The sequence below is a fragment of the Danio rerio genome, chromosome 24 (genome assembly GCF_049306965.1).
Source record: "Danio rerio strain Tuebingen ecotype United States chromosome 24, GRCz12tu, whole genome shotgun sequence".
In the NCBI taxonomy this organism is placed as follows: Eukaryota; Metazoa; Chordata; class Actinopteri; order Cypriniformes; family Danionidae; genus Danio; species Danio rerio.
The window spans coordinates 34179249-34198154 of record NC_133199.1 but is presented as its reverse complement, the minus strand read 5'-3'; the positions used below and the strand labels follow the sequence as shown (position 1 = coordinate 34198154).

At 37.5% G+C, this 18906-nt stretch overlaps 1 protein-coding gene and 1 long non-coding RNA gene across 3 annotated transcripts in view; one reads left to right on the top strand and one right to left on the bottom strand.

Annotated features, from left to right (window-relative positions):
• plppr4b (phospholipid phosphatase related 4b) overlaps positions 1-10085 on the top strand; it is a 43683-nt gene extending 33598 nt beyond the window's left edge. Inside the window, exons 5-7 of one of the 2 annotated variants that reach the window (XM_009297550.5) lie at positions 242-299; positions 3008-3181; positions 4729-10085. In XM_009297550.5, coding sequence (XP_009295825.2) covers positions 242-299; positions 3008-3181; positions 4729-6150 — 1654 coding nt within the window. In that variant the 3' untranslated portion in view covers positions 6151-10085. The remainder of the gene's footprint in view (positions 1-241; positions 300-3007; positions 3182-4728) is intronic. The other variant, XM_073940920.1, reaches the window with a different exon arrangement.
• LOC137489259 (uncharacterized) overlaps positions 1-18906 on the bottom strand; it is a 65852-nt gene that overhangs the window by 29976 nt on the left and 16970 nt on the right. The window contains exons 4-5 of the long non-coding RNA XR_012399466.1: positions 7096-7204; positions 2988-3178 (exon numbers count right to left, since the gene is read on the bottom strand). This is a non-coding gene — a long non-coding RNA (uncharacterized lncRNA). The remainder of the gene's footprint in view (positions 1-2987; positions 3179-7095; positions 7205-18906) is intronic.

The following is an 18906-nucleotide window of genomic DNA, read 5'->3' as shown; positions in this document are numbered from 1 at the left end:
TGTGTCATCTTATTTTTATTACACATTGCCTAATTTCTCAAATAATTAGTTTTGATTTTCTTTTTGGTTGCTACAAAAATCTGGTGAAAATTTCAAGTCAACAACTAGCTAGAAATATGTTACCTGAGAAAAACGGTGACGTATTTAATACCTTTTTTGTTTACCCGCTGTATAAAAGAGACATTGGCATGGATGTGCAATGTGTTGGAATATTTCAAATGCCTGCTTTCATTTATTTCAGAAAATCCTTCCCATCACAGCATGCTACGCTGGCATCCTTCGCTGCTGTGTATGTTTCGGTAAGTAAAAGTCTGTCATTGAGAAGGACGCAGGCGCCTTCAATTCACTGTGCTGTTAGAGACTAACAGACGAAAAAAAAAATATGGAGCTGCACTGCTGTCACCTTCTGTGTGAATAGCTGACCCTGATGTGTGGATAAAAGGACAACAGCTCTCAACTGTAATTTGTGCCGAAACATCCACATACCGTCATGCACTTTAGCGGAGCTTGTCAAAGCAGCAAAATGGAGTGTTGACCCCTTTGAGCTGTGTTTTTATGCATTTGTCCATTCAAGTATGTGAATATGACTATTTGTATTTTTAGAAAGGCAGCAAAATGTGACAAATTCTAGCCATTAAATCACATTTGGTCTTTTATGCATTAGTTATGTGAACAAGTCTTATGGGGAGCTCATACCGGATGCGGCTTGCGCAAATATATCGCGCTATTTGCACGTAAATAGACGCATGAACATTTTGAACTTTCCTAAAGCACATAAAGCACAACTGCTCTCTTAATAAAACCCATGTTAGCCATTAGCAACAAAACTAGAGTCACCGGGCTGACAGATGCCCCGCCCATGATGCGAATCCACATCTACTGTGAAGTGAATTTCACACGTGAATTAAGCACATGGATAGCATACGTGCATCCAACGTGCAATACACATTTAATTTGCACCACTTCATTCACACGAATCGCGTCATTCATGCTGCCTCATTCGCGCGATTAGCACCACAGGATATCTATTTGCATCTTTGCATTGACTTTCAACAAAGAATGCAAATTAACTTTATGCACAAAACTGGATTATCGCATAAAAGACTTGCGAGTAAAGCAGCGTTTCTATTCCAGTGAAAGCGAACAAAATCATCACTTTGTGAAAAACTGGCACTAAATATCACCAGTAAAAACGGAATTTACTGCAGTAGGAGAAGCTGTGTCAATCTTTTTTTCATTTAATAAATTACTTGCACCTAAAAATAGGGGAATGGAAACATAGCTACTGACTTTCATCTAGTGTGAACGCATTATTAATAGAAATAAATTGCTGGTTGCAGTACAAATAATGACCACTGGTGGCGCAAATAATTAGGCCCTGTCTACATGAACATAGGTCACTGAAACTGAAACTCCTGTCAGGGTGAAGCTTTTCAGGTTTTGGCTTGTCCACGATATTATATTCTTTGTGTGATGACAAACTGTGTGCCGCGATCCCTGTTGTTTACAATACATGCGTCTGTGCAATTGCCAATGTAAAATGCTTTTTTAAGGTTTTGGATTGGCCAATATGACTTTATGGTTTGGAGTAGATCAACAACTCTTGCTTTAGCATGCTCTTTACAGTACTCAATAGGGCGTTTTTGCAATTTCATGTGAACAATTTTTTTTTAAAACTGCATGTGTGGATGATATATTTTTATTTTTTTGGAGGTAAGAAAATTTCTATTTACACAATTAACCGTGTACATGTGGATGTGGCCTTAGTGTAGACTAAACCTCAAAATAAACAAAATCTTATCTACATAACCTAATTAGCCCATTCTTTAGTTTAGCTTAATTTAAACTTTAGTGTCGGTTCTGCTTGGTACAGAAAGGAAATTTGTCCTTAACACTAGATTGAAGACAACAACTGCATACATGCAGCAATACTGCAATCACACAATAGCAATAACACTCATCAAGACAACAACATAAATTTTAAACCAAATTTAGCCCCATATATATTACTGCAGATCATTCTTTACAACCACCCCATTCACTTCAAACAGTGAGCCTATTTAAGACAACACCTGCTGTTGGGATAAGTGAGTTTTTATAAGCATTTCTTCATGATTTAGGAATTCTAAACCTGCATCTTGATGGTAACATTTCAAAAACTGAGTGAAGGGGATGTGTGTATTATCTTAAAAAAAAAAAAAGGAAATTTCTGTTTTTTCCATAAAGTAGTCAAATAGAATCTGCAGCGGATGTTGTTTATGAGCAGTTATTTTATATGTCTGATTGATAATTTACGATAATTTGCTCATCTGTTTAAGTGTTGTGTCATCAAACCATGAAACACTATTAATAATCTATTTGCCATATTTAAAGTCTGTGTACTAACATTAAAACTTCTCAATTGTGGAGAAGACTAAAGAGCTGACTTGCCTTCTTATAAATAGATTCTACATTATCATCAAAATTCAGTTTATTGTCAATAATTGTGCCTAAAAACTTAACATTTAAGACCTGCTTTACTATTTTTCCATTTATAATAAATGTTTCCAAATGTTTTAAGTTTTAAAAAATTGTAGTAAACTATATAGCCCCTTTCAGAAGCTCAATGCCATTTGATTAATAAAATGGACCTAAAAACCATCTGTTGTTTGTAATAAGCTGATATATGTGGTTTGGCTTCAATCACTTATGAATTCCCCAGTTTAAATGACGTTACACCTTGTCTTTACGAGTACAGTCAGTCTAACAATCTTGAATCAGTAGATGCTGACTCAAGTCCCTGGGAACTATACCAACCATCTCACAACAGAAAAAACACACTAGATTAGAGATAATGTGATCTATGATTTACTCAAATCAGCTGATTCAAGTGCCTTGTAGTTCATTAGTTCTTTTTTTCTTAAGTGTTTGAAAATTATTAGATTAATCAAAGTGTATGAAAATTTGCTGGCAGACTAACTGATTCTGATTCAGCTCGGAAAGCTCACATCAACTTTTTCTCCTGCAGATGTACTTCAACAGCACGCTGACGGACTCATCCAAACTCCTGAAGCCTCTCCTGGTCTTCTCCTTCATTATCTGTGCCATCATATGTGGACTAACCCGCATCATTCAGCACAAGAACCATGCCATTGATGTTTACCTGGGCTTCCTGCTTGGAGGGGGCATTGCTGTTTACCTGGTAAGAAGAATATAAGACTTATATAATAGTTTTTAGTGGCATTTTAGAGCAATTTCAGCAGGTTAAGTGTCTTTGTAGTGCACATTGCTTATATGTCTAAAACATGAACACAGTAATTCATCCAACTAGGACTTGTTCCTGGAATGGATCATTGTAAATTTTTTAACAATATCCCCATCAAACATTTACAAGGTGAACTCTAAAATAAGAAGCAATACGAATTTTTTTATGCTTCAAACTCCAGCCGTAAGTCTAACCCTAGAATTGGACTAATCGTCTAAGGCTGCATTTATAATACTAATGCCTCTCGTCCAGACTAGCATTTCTTCTGCATTTCAGACTAAAAAGTCTTAAACAGATGATACGTTTCCATTCACGATCACTAGACATGCATATTTTGCTGGTGTCCATACTTGGTGTCTACTGGTTGTGTTATGGTAATATGAAAGGCGTTTGACAAATAAGAGAACAATAATATAATGTAACGCAATGTGTATTCATATATAGCGCATTTATCGTGTATGGCCATACACCCAAATCGCTTTCCAATCATGAGGAGGTCTCTCCACATCACCACCAGTGTGCAGCATCCACTTGGATGATGCGACGGCAGCAGGCACTAGTGCGTCCACCACACACTAGCTATTGGTGGAGTGGAGAGACAGTGATAAAGCCAATTGGGTGGATGAAAATAATGGGAAGCCATGATCGAAAGGGCTGATTGGATGACTTCGGCCAGGACACCGGAGTTACACCCCTACTCTTTACTCTTTGCCATGGGATTTTTAATGACAACAGAGAGTCAGGACCTCGGTTTAACATCTCATCCAAAAGACCGGACAACACAATATTGGAGAAGACCAGTCAGAGAGTGATTGTAGATAGCCATACCTCTAACTTCAAATGTTTGCAATTTGGTTCTTCTATAATTTAACTGAACACCAGCATTTAAGCTAAAACCGGGTCTTTAGCATTTTCAAAACCCTCTATTTTTGTAGGTCGAATATACTGAGAAGTGTGGACACCAAATGGAACCGTATCAAAATGTATGCACTTTAAAACAAAAATGCACCAGTGTAAACGACACCTAATCCCCAATTCTATTTTAATTTCTCTCAAATTAGAGTCAATAAATTATCATACCTCTTTTTTGAGGTGAGTTTCCAAAAAAAAAAAAAAAAACAGGGATAACTTTCTCCTACCCTAGTCAAACAGTGCGTCAACATATAGTGCAACTGTGCTATGGTAGTTCTAGTCCGAGTTTTCAGATCCCATTCCCTCCTCTCTCTCTCTCTCTCTCTCTCAGACCAACTTTACTTCATGTCAATATGTCTAAATAAATCTTCTTAAAAAGTGTTTGAGACAGTATCACCGCTCCACATGCTTATCAGAGAGGTCGGGAAAAGATGAGGCATAAGGAGTAGAACTGGGATTTGGCATAAGATGTTCCAAGCCCCAAAGCAATGTTGATCCAGGAACAAGCCCCACTTATTAGGTAAACATAAAAATTGAGAAATATCAATCAATGTTGTGTTTTGTCCGTCCAGGGTTTGTTTGCAGTAGGAAACTTTCAACCAAGCAAGCAAAAACAGACAAGTCAGCTTCACGTCCGAGATCCTCAACGAGCCATGGCTGACCTGTGCCAGCAAGGTCACCACCTCCCTGCAAAGAGCTGCAGCAGCACCGACGGCCTCTCGTCTTCATGCTCTGAGGGAATCTTGCACCGCAACACTCAACACCACCAGACGGGATCCCGTAGCGGAGATGTGGAGGTCATCTCTACCCGCAGTCCTCCACACAAGGAGAACATGGTGACTTTCAACACATTGCCCAGAGTACATACGCCTGCAATGGATGAGTCTGCCTACCGAAACGCCACCATCCACACCTCCTCTGTGGACTCCAGTAGGTCCAAGCAGCTGCTAATGCAATGGAAGAGTAAGAATGAGAACCATAAACATTCCCTGCACGCCATGGAAGGTGGACAAGCACAGTCCCCTCCACACAGCATGGACGTCCGCTGCAATTCTGAACCTTCGGCAGTGGGAATGAATGGTGAAAATCAGGGCCCTGGAACCCCATACTTAAAAATGGCCACCGGAAGTACAACTCTACCAAGCAACCCAAGCGGGATTGCTGGCGGTGCTCGGATACCCATGCAGCCTCGGCCTGGCTCTTCACAGTTGGTCCACATCCCAGAGGAGACGCAGGACAACATTGGTGGTTTGCCAAATTGCAGTAACTCCCGTGACAAATGGATGAAGAGCATGGAGAGGACTGCGGAGAAGGGTGGCGAGGTACCAGTGGTTAGGACTAACTCTAATGGCCAGCCACGCATCATGCAAGTGATTGCGATGTCTAAGCAGCAAGGTCTATTGCAGGGAAGCTCTCCCAGTTCTGAAAGCAGCAGCCACACCAGCTCCACTGCACCATTACAACGATACAAGAGTCTAACTGAGGATTCTGGAGGTCAAGGCAGCGCTGGAGCAATTATTCGGGTGGAAGCTCATCCAGAAAATGGCCGACCCTTGGTGCATGCGCACTCCACAGATGGAAGTGGCTCCTGGACGTGGAAGTCCCAAAGCAGCTTTAGACTATCATTTGAGCTTAATGACTTGAATCGAGACTCAGAGAGCTCAGAATCTGCGAGGGACATGAACAGTTCTACGGACAGAAAGAGCTCTAAAGACAGAAAGAGGAACGGCTTGAATGCACCTAAAGCTGTGGCTGTGCCAACGGTCCCGACTGTTCCAATTGTCTCCACAGCAGGTGGTGACCACCATCCCAACCAGACCATCTCCACCATCCGCGTCACTCCGATGGAAATGACTGAATCCGGTCCTGGAAGCCGTGATTCCAGTTTGCGCAGGAAAACCAGGATCCTCATCCCTGAACGAGGAAACAGCCCAGATAACACCAGGAATATTTTTTACAAGGGAACATCAACCACTCCGGTTTTCAAAGAGTAGTCGGACATTATCTCACCAAAAACAAACAAATGAAGAAACTAGAAGAGATTGTGTTTTCACGTAGACACATTTGCTGTTTTAAACGTCTCCGATGACGTCACTTGTTATGCATGAGGTTATTCACTGACTTTTTAAATACATGTAAGACAGCAAGAAAAGCACAAAATCCAGGTTTTGGTCCTAATTCTGTTTACTATTGTGATAATGACATTGACAGCTTATCACATGGAAATGGTCTTACCTTTGTGACACTGTGAAGCTGGAACTGTGACTGTGCCAAGTTTGAACTGCAACACTGTTTAAAGCATTCAACATCTCAGATATACTAAAAGATCTTTCCTATATTCATACTGTACTTTCATATCACAAACTCATTCATACAATAGTAACTATGCTAGCTGAAACTCTTATTTTTATATAATGTAAATAACTTTTAACCTTGGTGCTGCCCAATTCTGAGAACATTATGTAAAAAAAGGAGAAGATAAGAATCAAACATCTTTAAGTATAGAAAAGAAATCTGTTTTCCAGTTTGTGCTGTGCACTCCTCTGAAAACTGTGTCATTTGAACTTTCTAATGACCGTAAGTGCTTAGAACATTTTCTGTAGCAAACAATAGTCATAAAATGACATGCACTTCACATTTAGTACATGCAATACAATAACTTTACGTGTCTGTAGGAATTTGTACGTATAAGTAGACACATGAAAGAGTCTGTCATGTAAACAGTGATATTTTATATATCCAAATGTCAAAAATAGAAGAAAAGTTCTAAGAAGTTACTCACGTACAAATACCAAGGAATGCTAATCTTCCAACATAGGCTCATTCTTAAAGCGTAATAATGTATACATTACTGGAGATCGCAAATTATATAGCCAAAAACGAACACTTCGGGGCGGTATTTTGCCGTTCATTTTTACGCTAACCAGCTGACCGCTTACCTACATATGGATGGCTTTCCTGCTGTTACCAGTTCGTCCAGTAGCTTGCAATGTACGTCGGAGGACTAGAGACACAGGGAGGAGTTGACCTTAATGGCAGGGTTCGAGTCTGGCGAAGAAAGATTCCAGAAAGCAGGTAAGATAAAAACAGAAGCCAATAAACAAGTAAATAACAAGGTGAGAATGTTGTAAACTCTTAAAACATGCTAAAAATCTGGGGCTTCATGTATCAATGCTGCGTACGCACAAAAATTTTGCGTACGCCAGATTTCATGCTGACGTTTGGATTTACTAAAGGTTAAATGAACATGAGAATGTGGATTGGTCCATGCCAATTTCATGCCTGGCGTACGTGCATATCTTGTGTGTGTTTGTTTTTTTTCCATTGGCGACTCCTAGAGGAAATTGTGTTAAATTGCACACTACAAAGTATCTTTGAGCCGTGCAATGGCAGGTTTATGGGACGGGATCATCCGCATGTCTAGCAGGTATATAAAGTTTCCATACCATGCAGTTGACCAGCCAAACATTAAAGCGCAATTTGCAGCGATCGTCGGTTTTCCCAATGTAATCAGAGCGATCGACTGCACACATATTGCTATAAAGACACCACCTGAAGACGAATTTGCATACTTGAATCGGAAACATTTTCATTCAATAAATGTGCAAATAATATTTGATGCTCAAATGCACTTAACATAACACACACACTTATAAATGATTCCTACTTGTCTTCTTCGTGATGAAGAGTAGGCAAAATCTAATATGCAGTGGGGGAAAAAAGAAGAATTAGTTCATCAGGCGCTGGATTCTAATCGGGTTTATGCTCTATAGTGTCAAAACATGTTGCCGTGCACTTTACGAGCTTTGTCATGCAAACGGTGATGGGTGGGAATCATTCAACTAGCTCATTCCAACAAGGTGCAGTTAGCCTAAATAGATACTACAAAGTTTTGCACCTTTACATCGGACCATTTCTTTTTTAATTCGCTCACAGTGCGATGTACAGGCCCCACTGCGTTAATCATGTCAGCTAATCTCTTCCACTATTTTTTTCTTTTGTTATTAATTCTGGAGGACAAAGTTGCAGATAGCGCTGTTTTTCTCTGGTCTACCTCCGAAAGGAGCTCCTCCAATTCACATTCTGTTCATAGTTTCTCTTTTTGCTTGCTTTTGGCATTACTTTTTTGTTTGGTTTTGCCAAAGTAGAGTCATTACCATATTCATACAGGGGAGGAGGCAGGGAGGGGTTTTGTGATTGTGCGCTCAATTTCATGTTAATTCGGATGTACAAAGAGAATATGCGTGGGATTCCGCGTAATCAAAGTTTCATCTGATTTTTTTTACTGTGTACACACATTTACAGCTTTGTCCGTACGCAATGTTTTAGTATGAATTTAAGTCTTCATACATGAGGCCCCAGGTGAGGGCTTTTCTTTTTCTGGATTACTTTTTAAAACTGTCGATTGGGTTTAGAGAAGCGGGTGGGCTGGTCAATCTGTGCTTTTGAAAACAATATTGGTTGGTTTTTGGGAAGGAGGAGATTGGGTCAGTCAGTCAGTGAACAGCGGCCTCTGGTGGATTTACGTGAGAACAGCAGGCGCAAATGGCACTCGCGATCAAAAACGGCAAAAAAAAAGTACCTCCTGAGACGTATTTGGCACTCTCCAGAAATGTATATATCGGTACGTGTTGGGTTTAGGGAAGGAGGAGGATGGGTTAGTCGATCGGTCAGTCAGTCAGTCGACAGCGGCCTCTGGTGAATTTACGTGAGAACAACAGGCTCGAATGGCACTCTCAAGAGAAATTTGAGATCTGAAAAAGCATACACAGCGGCCTCTGTGGATTCACGAAAACAAAAACTGCAAAAAAACGTACCTCCTGGGACATATTTGATGCTCTCCAGAAATGTATATAGCGGTACATTTTCAGAATGAGCCTGGGTTGTAATCTTCCATCATGACTACTATTGAAAGGAAAACTGTGCAACTAATCTTCCACTCTTCTCAAATGTATCATAGCATAATCTAAACTGACTTTTTTTTCCTACAGATAATTTTAATTGTATTTCATAGATATTTTGAGATTAGCTAAATTAGTAGCAAAACAACACTCCACATTAATTTTCTGTGGTTATTCCACTGTGAGCTCCAGCTTTTTAGGCCAAACAGTCATATAGTAAATGTTTTATATACACTTGTGTAACCCACAAAAAAATGTAAAAAAAAAGAAAAAGGCTTTACTGTTCAAAAATAGATTTGCAATGAGCAAGACGTAGCTCATCAAATCTAGTGTCATCTTAGCTGTTAAAAGCGACAGCAGATTCCATGTTAATGAACTTTTTATAACCTGTAAATTAATCTGACAAAGCGTATTTTAAAAGGAAGATTCTGTTTTGGAACATTTCTATAGAACTCTGTATTCTTATACACCACAGACTCTCTCAGCACAGCTGTAGCCAATGCATGGTAGTTTGATATATCACATTTATTTTTGGTTTCCTTTTTTTGTAAATGATGCATTTGTGTAGCGGCTGCAAGTTTGATTATTTATACTGAATATAAACTACCTGTTGACAATCTTTATAGATGAAGTTCTTTTCAAATCACACCAGGATACACTGTATGTTATCTCTAAACTGTCAAGAGATTGTTTGGATACCTGTTAATGTGCGCTCATCATTTTAGAAATGCATCAAGCATGCTGGTAGCAGTGTGTGTTTTCTGAGGAACGTTCTGTAGCACTTTTGTGTAACTGTCATCGACAGATTCGGTTTGAATAGGAATGAATTTACAGTGATGTTATGTGTTAATGTTGCAGCGACCTGACACTGAGAAATAAGGTCAAACTCTGTTCATGTACGTCACCTCTGAGGATTATAGTTTGTTTCGAACATGAAATAGTTCTGTTTTACTCTAGTAACAGGGTAGATGAAAAAAAAAAACTGTGCTGTATCAGTGTTTGAATAAACATTTGCCATTTAAAACTCTTCAGTCTTCGGTCATCAACATTTTTAATAGTACCCTTCACAAATATGCCAATTAGCCATAATTAAAAAAAAAGATGATAACTTTTGAATGGTTTCGGAAATGATACCATTATATGTGTGAACTAAATAAAAATTATTTATTTTAGTCCCTTTATTAATCAGGGGTCACCACAGCAGAATGAACCAACAACTTATCCAGCATATGTTTTACACAGCGGATGCCTTTCCAGCCGATACCGAGTACAGGGAAACAACCATACACTCTCATTCACACACATACACTTCGGCCAATTTAGCTTATTTAATTCAGTCTTTGGACTGTGGGGAAAAAAAAAACCAAGCATCTGGAGGAAACCCATGATTAGGGAAAACATGCAAACACAGAAACACCAACTGACCCAGCCGGGGCTCGAACCAGCAATCTTCTTGCTGTGAGGCGAAAGTGCTAACTACTGAGCCACCATGTCACCCTAACTAAAGAAATATGATGTCTTATGTATGCTTTTTATATATTTATTTATGAAAGACATCACCATCTACTGCCCCGGCATGCAAAAAAGTGTTTTAGTTTTCCTGGATCCAAGATATTTATCCCCCCCTGTACTGTTAAAAATAAATAAATAAATAAATAAATAAAATAAATGTTGATCATTCTAAACGTATTATATTATAAAAAATTTAAGTCAAACAGGTTAAAAAAACTGGTTTAAAAAAAATTCTCTCTTCTGCTGTCAAAAAATTGTATGATAGTTGCCATTTTTTGGTAAATTATATTGTTTTGATGCTTGAACACCAATTTCGTCTTTAACCTAAACATAGCAGTTTAATAAAAACTTTTTTAAAAAAAGTAAAAAAAAAAAAAGCAAATGAATAAATAAACATAAAAAAAAAATTGATATATATACCCTGTAAAAAAAAATAAAGAATTTTACGGCTTATGGCAGCTGGGGTGCCGGAAAAAAAACATAAAATAATGGCTGTTAAATTATAGAAATTTACCGTAAAATCACTGACATAAAATTACAGAAATTTCCTTAAATTTAAATTTCTGTTAAATTTCTGTAATTCAACCTCTAAAAAAGTAAAATAACAGTTGTTAAATTATAGAAATTTACCTTGAAATAACCAAGGTAAATTTCTGTAATTTAACAACTGTTATTTTACTTTTTCCGGCACCCCAGCTGCCGAGAAAATAACCGCAAAATGATGTATTTTTTTACAGTGTATATATGCATCGTAGGATAGTGTAGCGTGCATCTAATGTGCACTTCCAAATATCACCGGAAAGAGTAAATCATCCAGATACTTCTCGCATACTGTTTTTCGAATTCTATGAATACTGTTTTTAGTGTTCGATATAATATAAGCCCAGGCAGCAGTTAAAATCTCTCAGTAGTTATTCAGCAACCCTCTGCACTTCGCAATTGTAAATGAATATTAACTGCTTTAGTCCAACATCTACATTATCAGGATAATGAAGATGAAACAAGAGTGGACACTTCAGCAAGACAATGATCCAAAACACAGCCAAGGAAACTCTCAAATGCTTTCAGAGAAAGAAAATCAAGCTCTAGAATGGCCCAGCCAATCACCTGACTTGAATCCATCAGAAAATACAAAATGAAGGTCAGATTTGACAGACGAGACCCACAGAACCATCAAGACTTTTTTGTTTTGTTTTATGTTTGTATCTTTACCAAAATCTGGTTCAATTCCATGTCAACAGCTCCTTTAGAAATATTATTGTCAGGAAAAAAAACATGTCCAATACTTATTTTTTGTATTATATTCAATTAAACAGATTATGACAATACATTATGATGGCCTATGAAATACATCAAGACTACAGAAGTGGGAAAACTGGATAATTATTTGTCCCATATTCATGAAAATTTCTTAATGCATCACTGGAGTTCTAAATATGAATCATTTTGATATGAGTATGATTTTCCTGTAAGCAGAAAACAGTCAACAGCCAAACAAACACAGCAGACTGTGAGTTAAACAAAATCTGACTGTTTTCAAATGCAAAACCAGGGTATAACCAGTTTAAATAAATTGTTGCCTTTGGTCTTTTGTCCATCCTTGAAAATAAACTGAAAATTAGCATGGTCAGATAACTCCCATCCCTTCCCATATTCATCCTATATCTCTTGCATTAAGCAAACCGAAGCTGGCATAAGGCGCTTTTTACATTGCTGTGCATTTAATGAGGATGTTTTAAAAGAAACATTAATTTCACACTAGATCAAGAACACGCATCGCCATGCAAACACACACAAAGCTCCCTTCATGATGCGGAAACACTGGTCTAGTTGAGACTGCCATGTGTAATTATTCCCGTACAGTAAAAAAGTAGGTCAGTGAATTGACCTAAATTGAATGCGAGCGCTGCCAGATACAACGCATCTCTTCTGAGCACATGAAGCAAACTGAAGGATAATGAAACAATAATAAATTAACAATGGCCTCTAGATCACACAGAAAGTCTGAACATTACTGAAGTATTCAAGTATACACTGAATATTACAGATATGAAATAAGAGATAAGGTGCTGGGTGCAGTTCACTCAACAACCACCGGTGTCGCTATAAACAAGGATTTCCGAATTCTACATACAGGCCTTTTAAAGGCAGACGTACACAGTGCATTTTTTGTTATTGTACGAACTTGTACCTTGGTCATGGCTTATATCGTGTCAGAGAAATGTACGAGGCAGCCGAGTGGCACATGGGCTTCCAAACTGTTTTTATAAACAGTTCCCTCCATCTTCATTTTTATAAAAATATCCATCCACATGAATATGCAAATTACGCACTGTGCAGGATTGTAAAGGGTACGCCGAACCAACAGGTGGCGATATTAGGTCGAAATTAAGTATTTGCACAAGTACATTGCATATAAATCAAAGCAAACGTGAATCGGTTAACTCAGGGGTCAGCAACCCGCGGCTCTAGAGCCGCATGCGGCTCTTTAGCGCTGCCCTTGTGGCTCCCTGAAGTTTTTTCAAAAATGTTCAAAAAGATGGGGAAGGTTAGTATATATTTTTGTTTTAATATGATTTCTATAGGAGGACAAACATTTTTAACGTTTTCAAATGCTGTAAAAGTGTGTAGAATTAATATTTAATTTCAACATTTCTGTCAACGAAGATTTGCGTCATAGCCTGCGACACAGGTTTCTATCAGCAGGGCGGGATGCCGGGCAGGTGGCTGTTGTAAACAAACCGAGAGATAATAAAGCATGGAAAACCGTTCACAGATGGTGACTACATGAAGGAGTCATTCATCAACATATTAGAACACCTACAGTAATTGCAGACTTCAAAAACAAAAACAAGATAATACAAAAAATTAAAGATATACCTCTCTCCGCTAAGACAGTGAAGGAAAGGGCTATTAAAATGGCAGGTAACATCACCGATCAGCAAACCAAGGACATTAATTCAGTGCCAGCATACTCAATTGCCTGTGATGTAACCGATATTCAATGCGCTTTTATGCAGGTATGTGAACTCTGATGGGCCACAAGAAGAAATGATCAAATTAATATCACTGAAAGACCAGAGGCTGTGCTGAAGTGTTTAAATGACAACGAAATAAACACCAACCACCTGATTTCAGTGGCTATTTAATCATGAAGGCTCATTATGTATTTGTAGCCAACTTAGTCATTTTTATAGTAGGCTAATATAGCTACTATAGATACAGCATGTGTTTCCTTCATTATAAGGCTTTACATTTTTTGCGGCTCCAGACATATTTGTTTTTTGTTTTTTTTTGGTTCAATATGGCTCTTTCAACATTTTGGGTTGCCGACCCCTGGGTTAACTGAACTGTGATGCGAACGATTCGAAATAGGTCATGAGTATTTCGCACGTAATTCGTCTAACATAGGCTCATTCTGAAAATGTAGCCCCTATATACATTTCTGGAGATCGCAAATTATGTAGCCAAAAGTACGGCACAGTATGGCTACAGTTCATCCTTAAAATGAACGATAAAGGGCGGTATGATGCCTTTTCACAATTACCTGCTGACTTGCTTACCCCCATGTGGACGGCTTTCCAGGTGTTACCAGTTTGTCAAGTTAGCTCGGGTTTAATTCTCCTTAACTGCATTTTTCACATTTGGTGTGAACCCAGCCATGTTGGCCAATCAGAAAGGAGAAAACAGCACACATGCTGACATCATGGGGCAAAAACTCTGGCTTTATTGGTCACACAACTACACTGTAAGTGAGCACCCTGGCTGGAGTTTTAAGAAAGTTTTAGTTTCATTCATTCATTTTCTTTTCGGCTTTGTGTCTTTATTAATCAGGGGTCGTCTCAGCGGAATGAGCCACCAGTTTCAATTTCAGTCACCTGATACTGCATTTTTATGTCAACGAATGGCCAAACTATGAATAAAAAACTTTTTTTTTTTAAATACCCATGTTTGTGTGGTCAAAAGGTCAATCTGTCAGTCGCACACTTTAAGGATACAATCACGCTGTCAGTAAGGACTTTTTTTTTAAATGATCTAGATGTTATCTCACAGTTTCCATTGCTTTATGCAGATAAGGTTTAAGTAAACAGTTGTCCACTGTAATTGTTTGGCTTTCGATTTGTTTTTGTTATTATCCTCAGAAAATTTTATATCAAGATTTGTATTGTTCTGCCATATTTATTGGTTATCAGTTACCAAATATAATGACATTATTAGTTTTTCTAGTTGATCGACATCTATTCTTGTATTGTGTTGACACCAACGCATATACACAAGTTCTGCAATTATTCCATTATTGTTTTTTTTTTTTGGTGGATTTTGATTGGCTATCAATGGATTTTACTTGTAAACTTCCTTCCAAGACTTTTTATTTTTTATTTTATTTTAAACAAAGGCATTTGAATTGTGACATATGCCTACAGATTAAAACATTAATAAACAAATTAAACTAAAAATTAGATTTACAAGTTGCAATCTTACATATTTTTATGTAAGGAAAAAAATATGTATAAGAGTGATATAATTCCTCTGCCATTATCTTTATAGTTGTAATGTGGACTTCCCTAAATTGGAATTTTATCAAACAGTTTAAATGATATACCTTTCCATTACCAGTTCATTAAGGGCCCTAATAGCAGAATTAGAACAGAGTTTCACTATAATTTTACTAATGCGACCACACTACAGCTTGCTAATGCTGTGAATTTCCAAAGAAATAACAGGCTTTAAATGCAAGCACCTATTGCCTTAGAAATATCTGTCATCCCTTGTATCTGAAAGATGAGGAATTTAATTTTGGATACGTATTGAATTATGTATTGGATATCAGTTAATAATTAATGTAAGACGCTTGACATTCAAAGTATACAAAAAAAGTGTAAGAAAAAATATGCATAACTGATACAGCAAATAGAAATAAGAATGATTATTCAGGTGTTGGCAGAATTTCAAGCTTAGCGAGCCATGCTTGAGAGATTTCATCCAAAACCAATAGCAGAATTGTAAATAGGAAAAGCAGAAGACCTCATAGGGTAACTTAACCAATTGGCTTTTTCCAACGAATTAAAGCTTAAAGGGAAGCAAAATGAGATATGTTAAAAAATAGCTCTGTTTTAACACACAACTTTACTTCGAAGCTGTGCATTAAAGTCTGCATGAAAAATGCTGTTTATTTTGCTATGTAAAACATGGATGTGATTTCAACAGTACAAAACTGAAAAATGTTACCACAAAAATGCGTAACCTAATTAACAGCAAGTTTTCTTAAAATGTACAGGTAATAACTGTACATTGAGTTTTCCCAGAATTCCCTGCATGACACTTCACTTTTTTTTTTTATTTTACATTAAGTGGTTTGTTTTAGGGGTTTTTCCATCAGTTATGTACATTAGAGTTTTATTCATTCATTCATTTTCTTTTTGACTTAGTCTTTTTTTTATTAATCTGGGGTTGGAATGAACTTTACTTTAATGTGTTACCATGATGGTGTTTGGTAGTTGTGTGAATAATACTTACATGTTTCTCTACTTATGGGAAATAAAGTTTATTGTTAGCATTGGTTCATTATATCGTGTTGGGGATAGTTACCTTTGAAAGTAGTGCTTTGCAGTATTGTGTTACTCTCCAAAAAAGTAACTAGTTACTTACTTCAGGGGTATCCAATCTCAGTCATGGATGGCCGGCTACCTGCAGATTTTAGCTCCAACTTGCTTCAACACACCTGCGAGGATGTTTCTAGAATGTCTAATAAGAGTTTGATTAGCTAGCACAGGTGTGCCTGATTGGGTTGGAACTATACATTGCAGAACACCGGCCCTCCAGGACTGAGTCTGGACATCCCTGCCTTACTTAGTTACTTTTTCTGGAAAGTAATGCGTTACTTTTGAGTTTCTTTGTCATACCTGCCTGAGGCTTGATCTCTTTCAGAATAAAGGAGCTCTGCATTTGACAACACACTGTATAACCTACATCTTCATTTATTTACCTTCAAAAAAATATATAAAAATAAATAAATAAATAGAATAAAGTTATCTTCTGAGAACTTCCTGGCGCTATACATGCCATATATTTCAAGTAGTGCTCGCTGCAGAGCCATTTGGGGGCGAGCTGAGCTCCAGCGAGGGAGCTTGAGCTTGAGCTCCACCTTTTTTGCACTTCTTCTACGAGTGATGTCACTGGGGGTAAGGTTAGGGGTGGGGTTGGTGTACGCATTAAAACAGCTTACAGGAGGCAGAACGAGAGCTCATGCTCCCCCTCGCTGGAGCTCAGCTCTGCTCAAATGGCTCCGCAGCGAGCACCCTCTCATATATTTAGAGATTAATGAAAGCTAAGAGCAATGCGTTTGCTACTTTTGTATTTTTATCTTATTAGTTAGGTAAAATCACTGTACATTGAGACTATGATCCCCTTTTTTCTAAAGTGTTCAAAATACTGAGAATACTTCCATCATAGAAATGAAAGACTCTGTCAGAAAAGTAATATTATTATGCAACTCACATTACAATGGTTCTGTTTTTGTCTGTATAACAAAAGATATGAAGTTGATTCTTCAAAACATTGATGTATTACGATTATAAATTAAATTTAAAAAGTTTTTTTTTTATTGTAAACATTAACATTTAAACTATTTTACAGTTTGTACCATAGTCTTAACGGTGAAATACTGGCAACCACAGCTGCTGTTTATGTTTGCCATACAGTTTACAGAGTTTTAAGATTTTTTTTTTTAAGTGTTAATCTTTAATCAAAGTTGATCAAAATGAATCGAAATTGAACAATCTGCTTCTGCTCTGAAACTTCAGTCTTCTGATGATGTCAGTTAGACAGTTTAGATGAAAAGTTTAGCCAAGCCAAAAGCATGAAAATAAAATCTCACCTTTAATCACATAATAATCTGAACGTGATTTCAGTTTAAAATTTATCATAGTATAATTGTTCACAACAACTTCTGATTCATGCAGACTTTAATAATGTTTTAAATAATGTACATTTTCTTAGACTGTTTCATTTTCTAAGACCTGAAGGTTTCATCAAGAGCCACAAGTATTGATTTTTCTTTGCCTCTACATGTTTTTTTTTTGACTCTCAAGGTATAGCTTTAACGTTCAACTGAGGGAAAAAAGTGAGCTACATATATCATGTGGGTGAGTGAATTAACAGCACATTTTCCCCTTTTGACTGAACTATCTCTTTAAGCTCACGAACTTCATGCATCAACCTAATGTCTTGAACTAAAGCTGGAACCTTCCAATCACATTACAAATTGAAATGCTAATGAATGCCCTTTAAGTGCAGCGGTGACCTTAACGGAGCAACTATTTGTCAGCATCGCCGTTTATTTATATATCGCTGATTTCATATTTACCTCACAGCATATGAGCGCTGAAAGGTCAAAACGTCAAGTCATGTTGTATGTGGATGTGGGCAGCAATGGAACAAGAGCAGCTGGGAAATGAAATAAAGTCCAGATTAAAACCATTGGTCTGTCCACTTTTAAAAGCATTAGAGGTTAAGACACTGGTTTCTTCACCACTGACTGATACATGTCCTGTGGGTGTGTAAGCATCAGTACACATGTAAAATGCAGTTAATTTTAGCAATAAAGATGATGCCAGTGTTTGTGTGTACAGCAGCTTTTTCTAAAGGACTGTTGCAATGTAAAGATTTGAGGTCTGACAGAAAACTAGCTAATCTAATAGACTAGCAATGTAAAGATTTATGGTCAAACTGACGGAAAATTAGCTAATCTAATTAGCAATGTAAGATTGTAGGTCAAACTGACAGAAAACCAGCTAATCTAATCTAAATATTAAATAAAGGGTCACACTTACAGCCCAGCTGGGAAAAAAAATACTTAGCTTTAACCAGGCTGTTTGATTAGCTTTAGCTGGTCAACCAGCCTAGTTTTATAGGCGTTTTGGCCATTCCAGGCTGGTTTGCAGCCATTTCCAGAGAGGTATTAGCTGGACAAGCTGGGCGATGATCAGCTAAAACAAGATTGACCAGCCAAGCCAGGTTGGGAGCTCAGCCAAAACCAGCTATGTCTAGCTTAAAGCTGGTCAAGCTGATTTTAGTTGGTCATTTTTCAGCCCGACCAGCTAAGAAAACTAGCTAATCTAGCTAAACTAGCTAATCTAATTAAAAAGTAAAATTAAAATTAGCTAATTTAATTAGCAATATATATATAAAAAAAACATTAGGTCGAACAGACATAAAACTAGCTAATCAAATTGACTAGCAATATAAAAAGTATAGGTCTAACTGACAGAACACTAGCAAAACCAAATGACTTGCAACATATTTTTAGGTCTAGCTGGCAGAAAACTAGCTAATCTA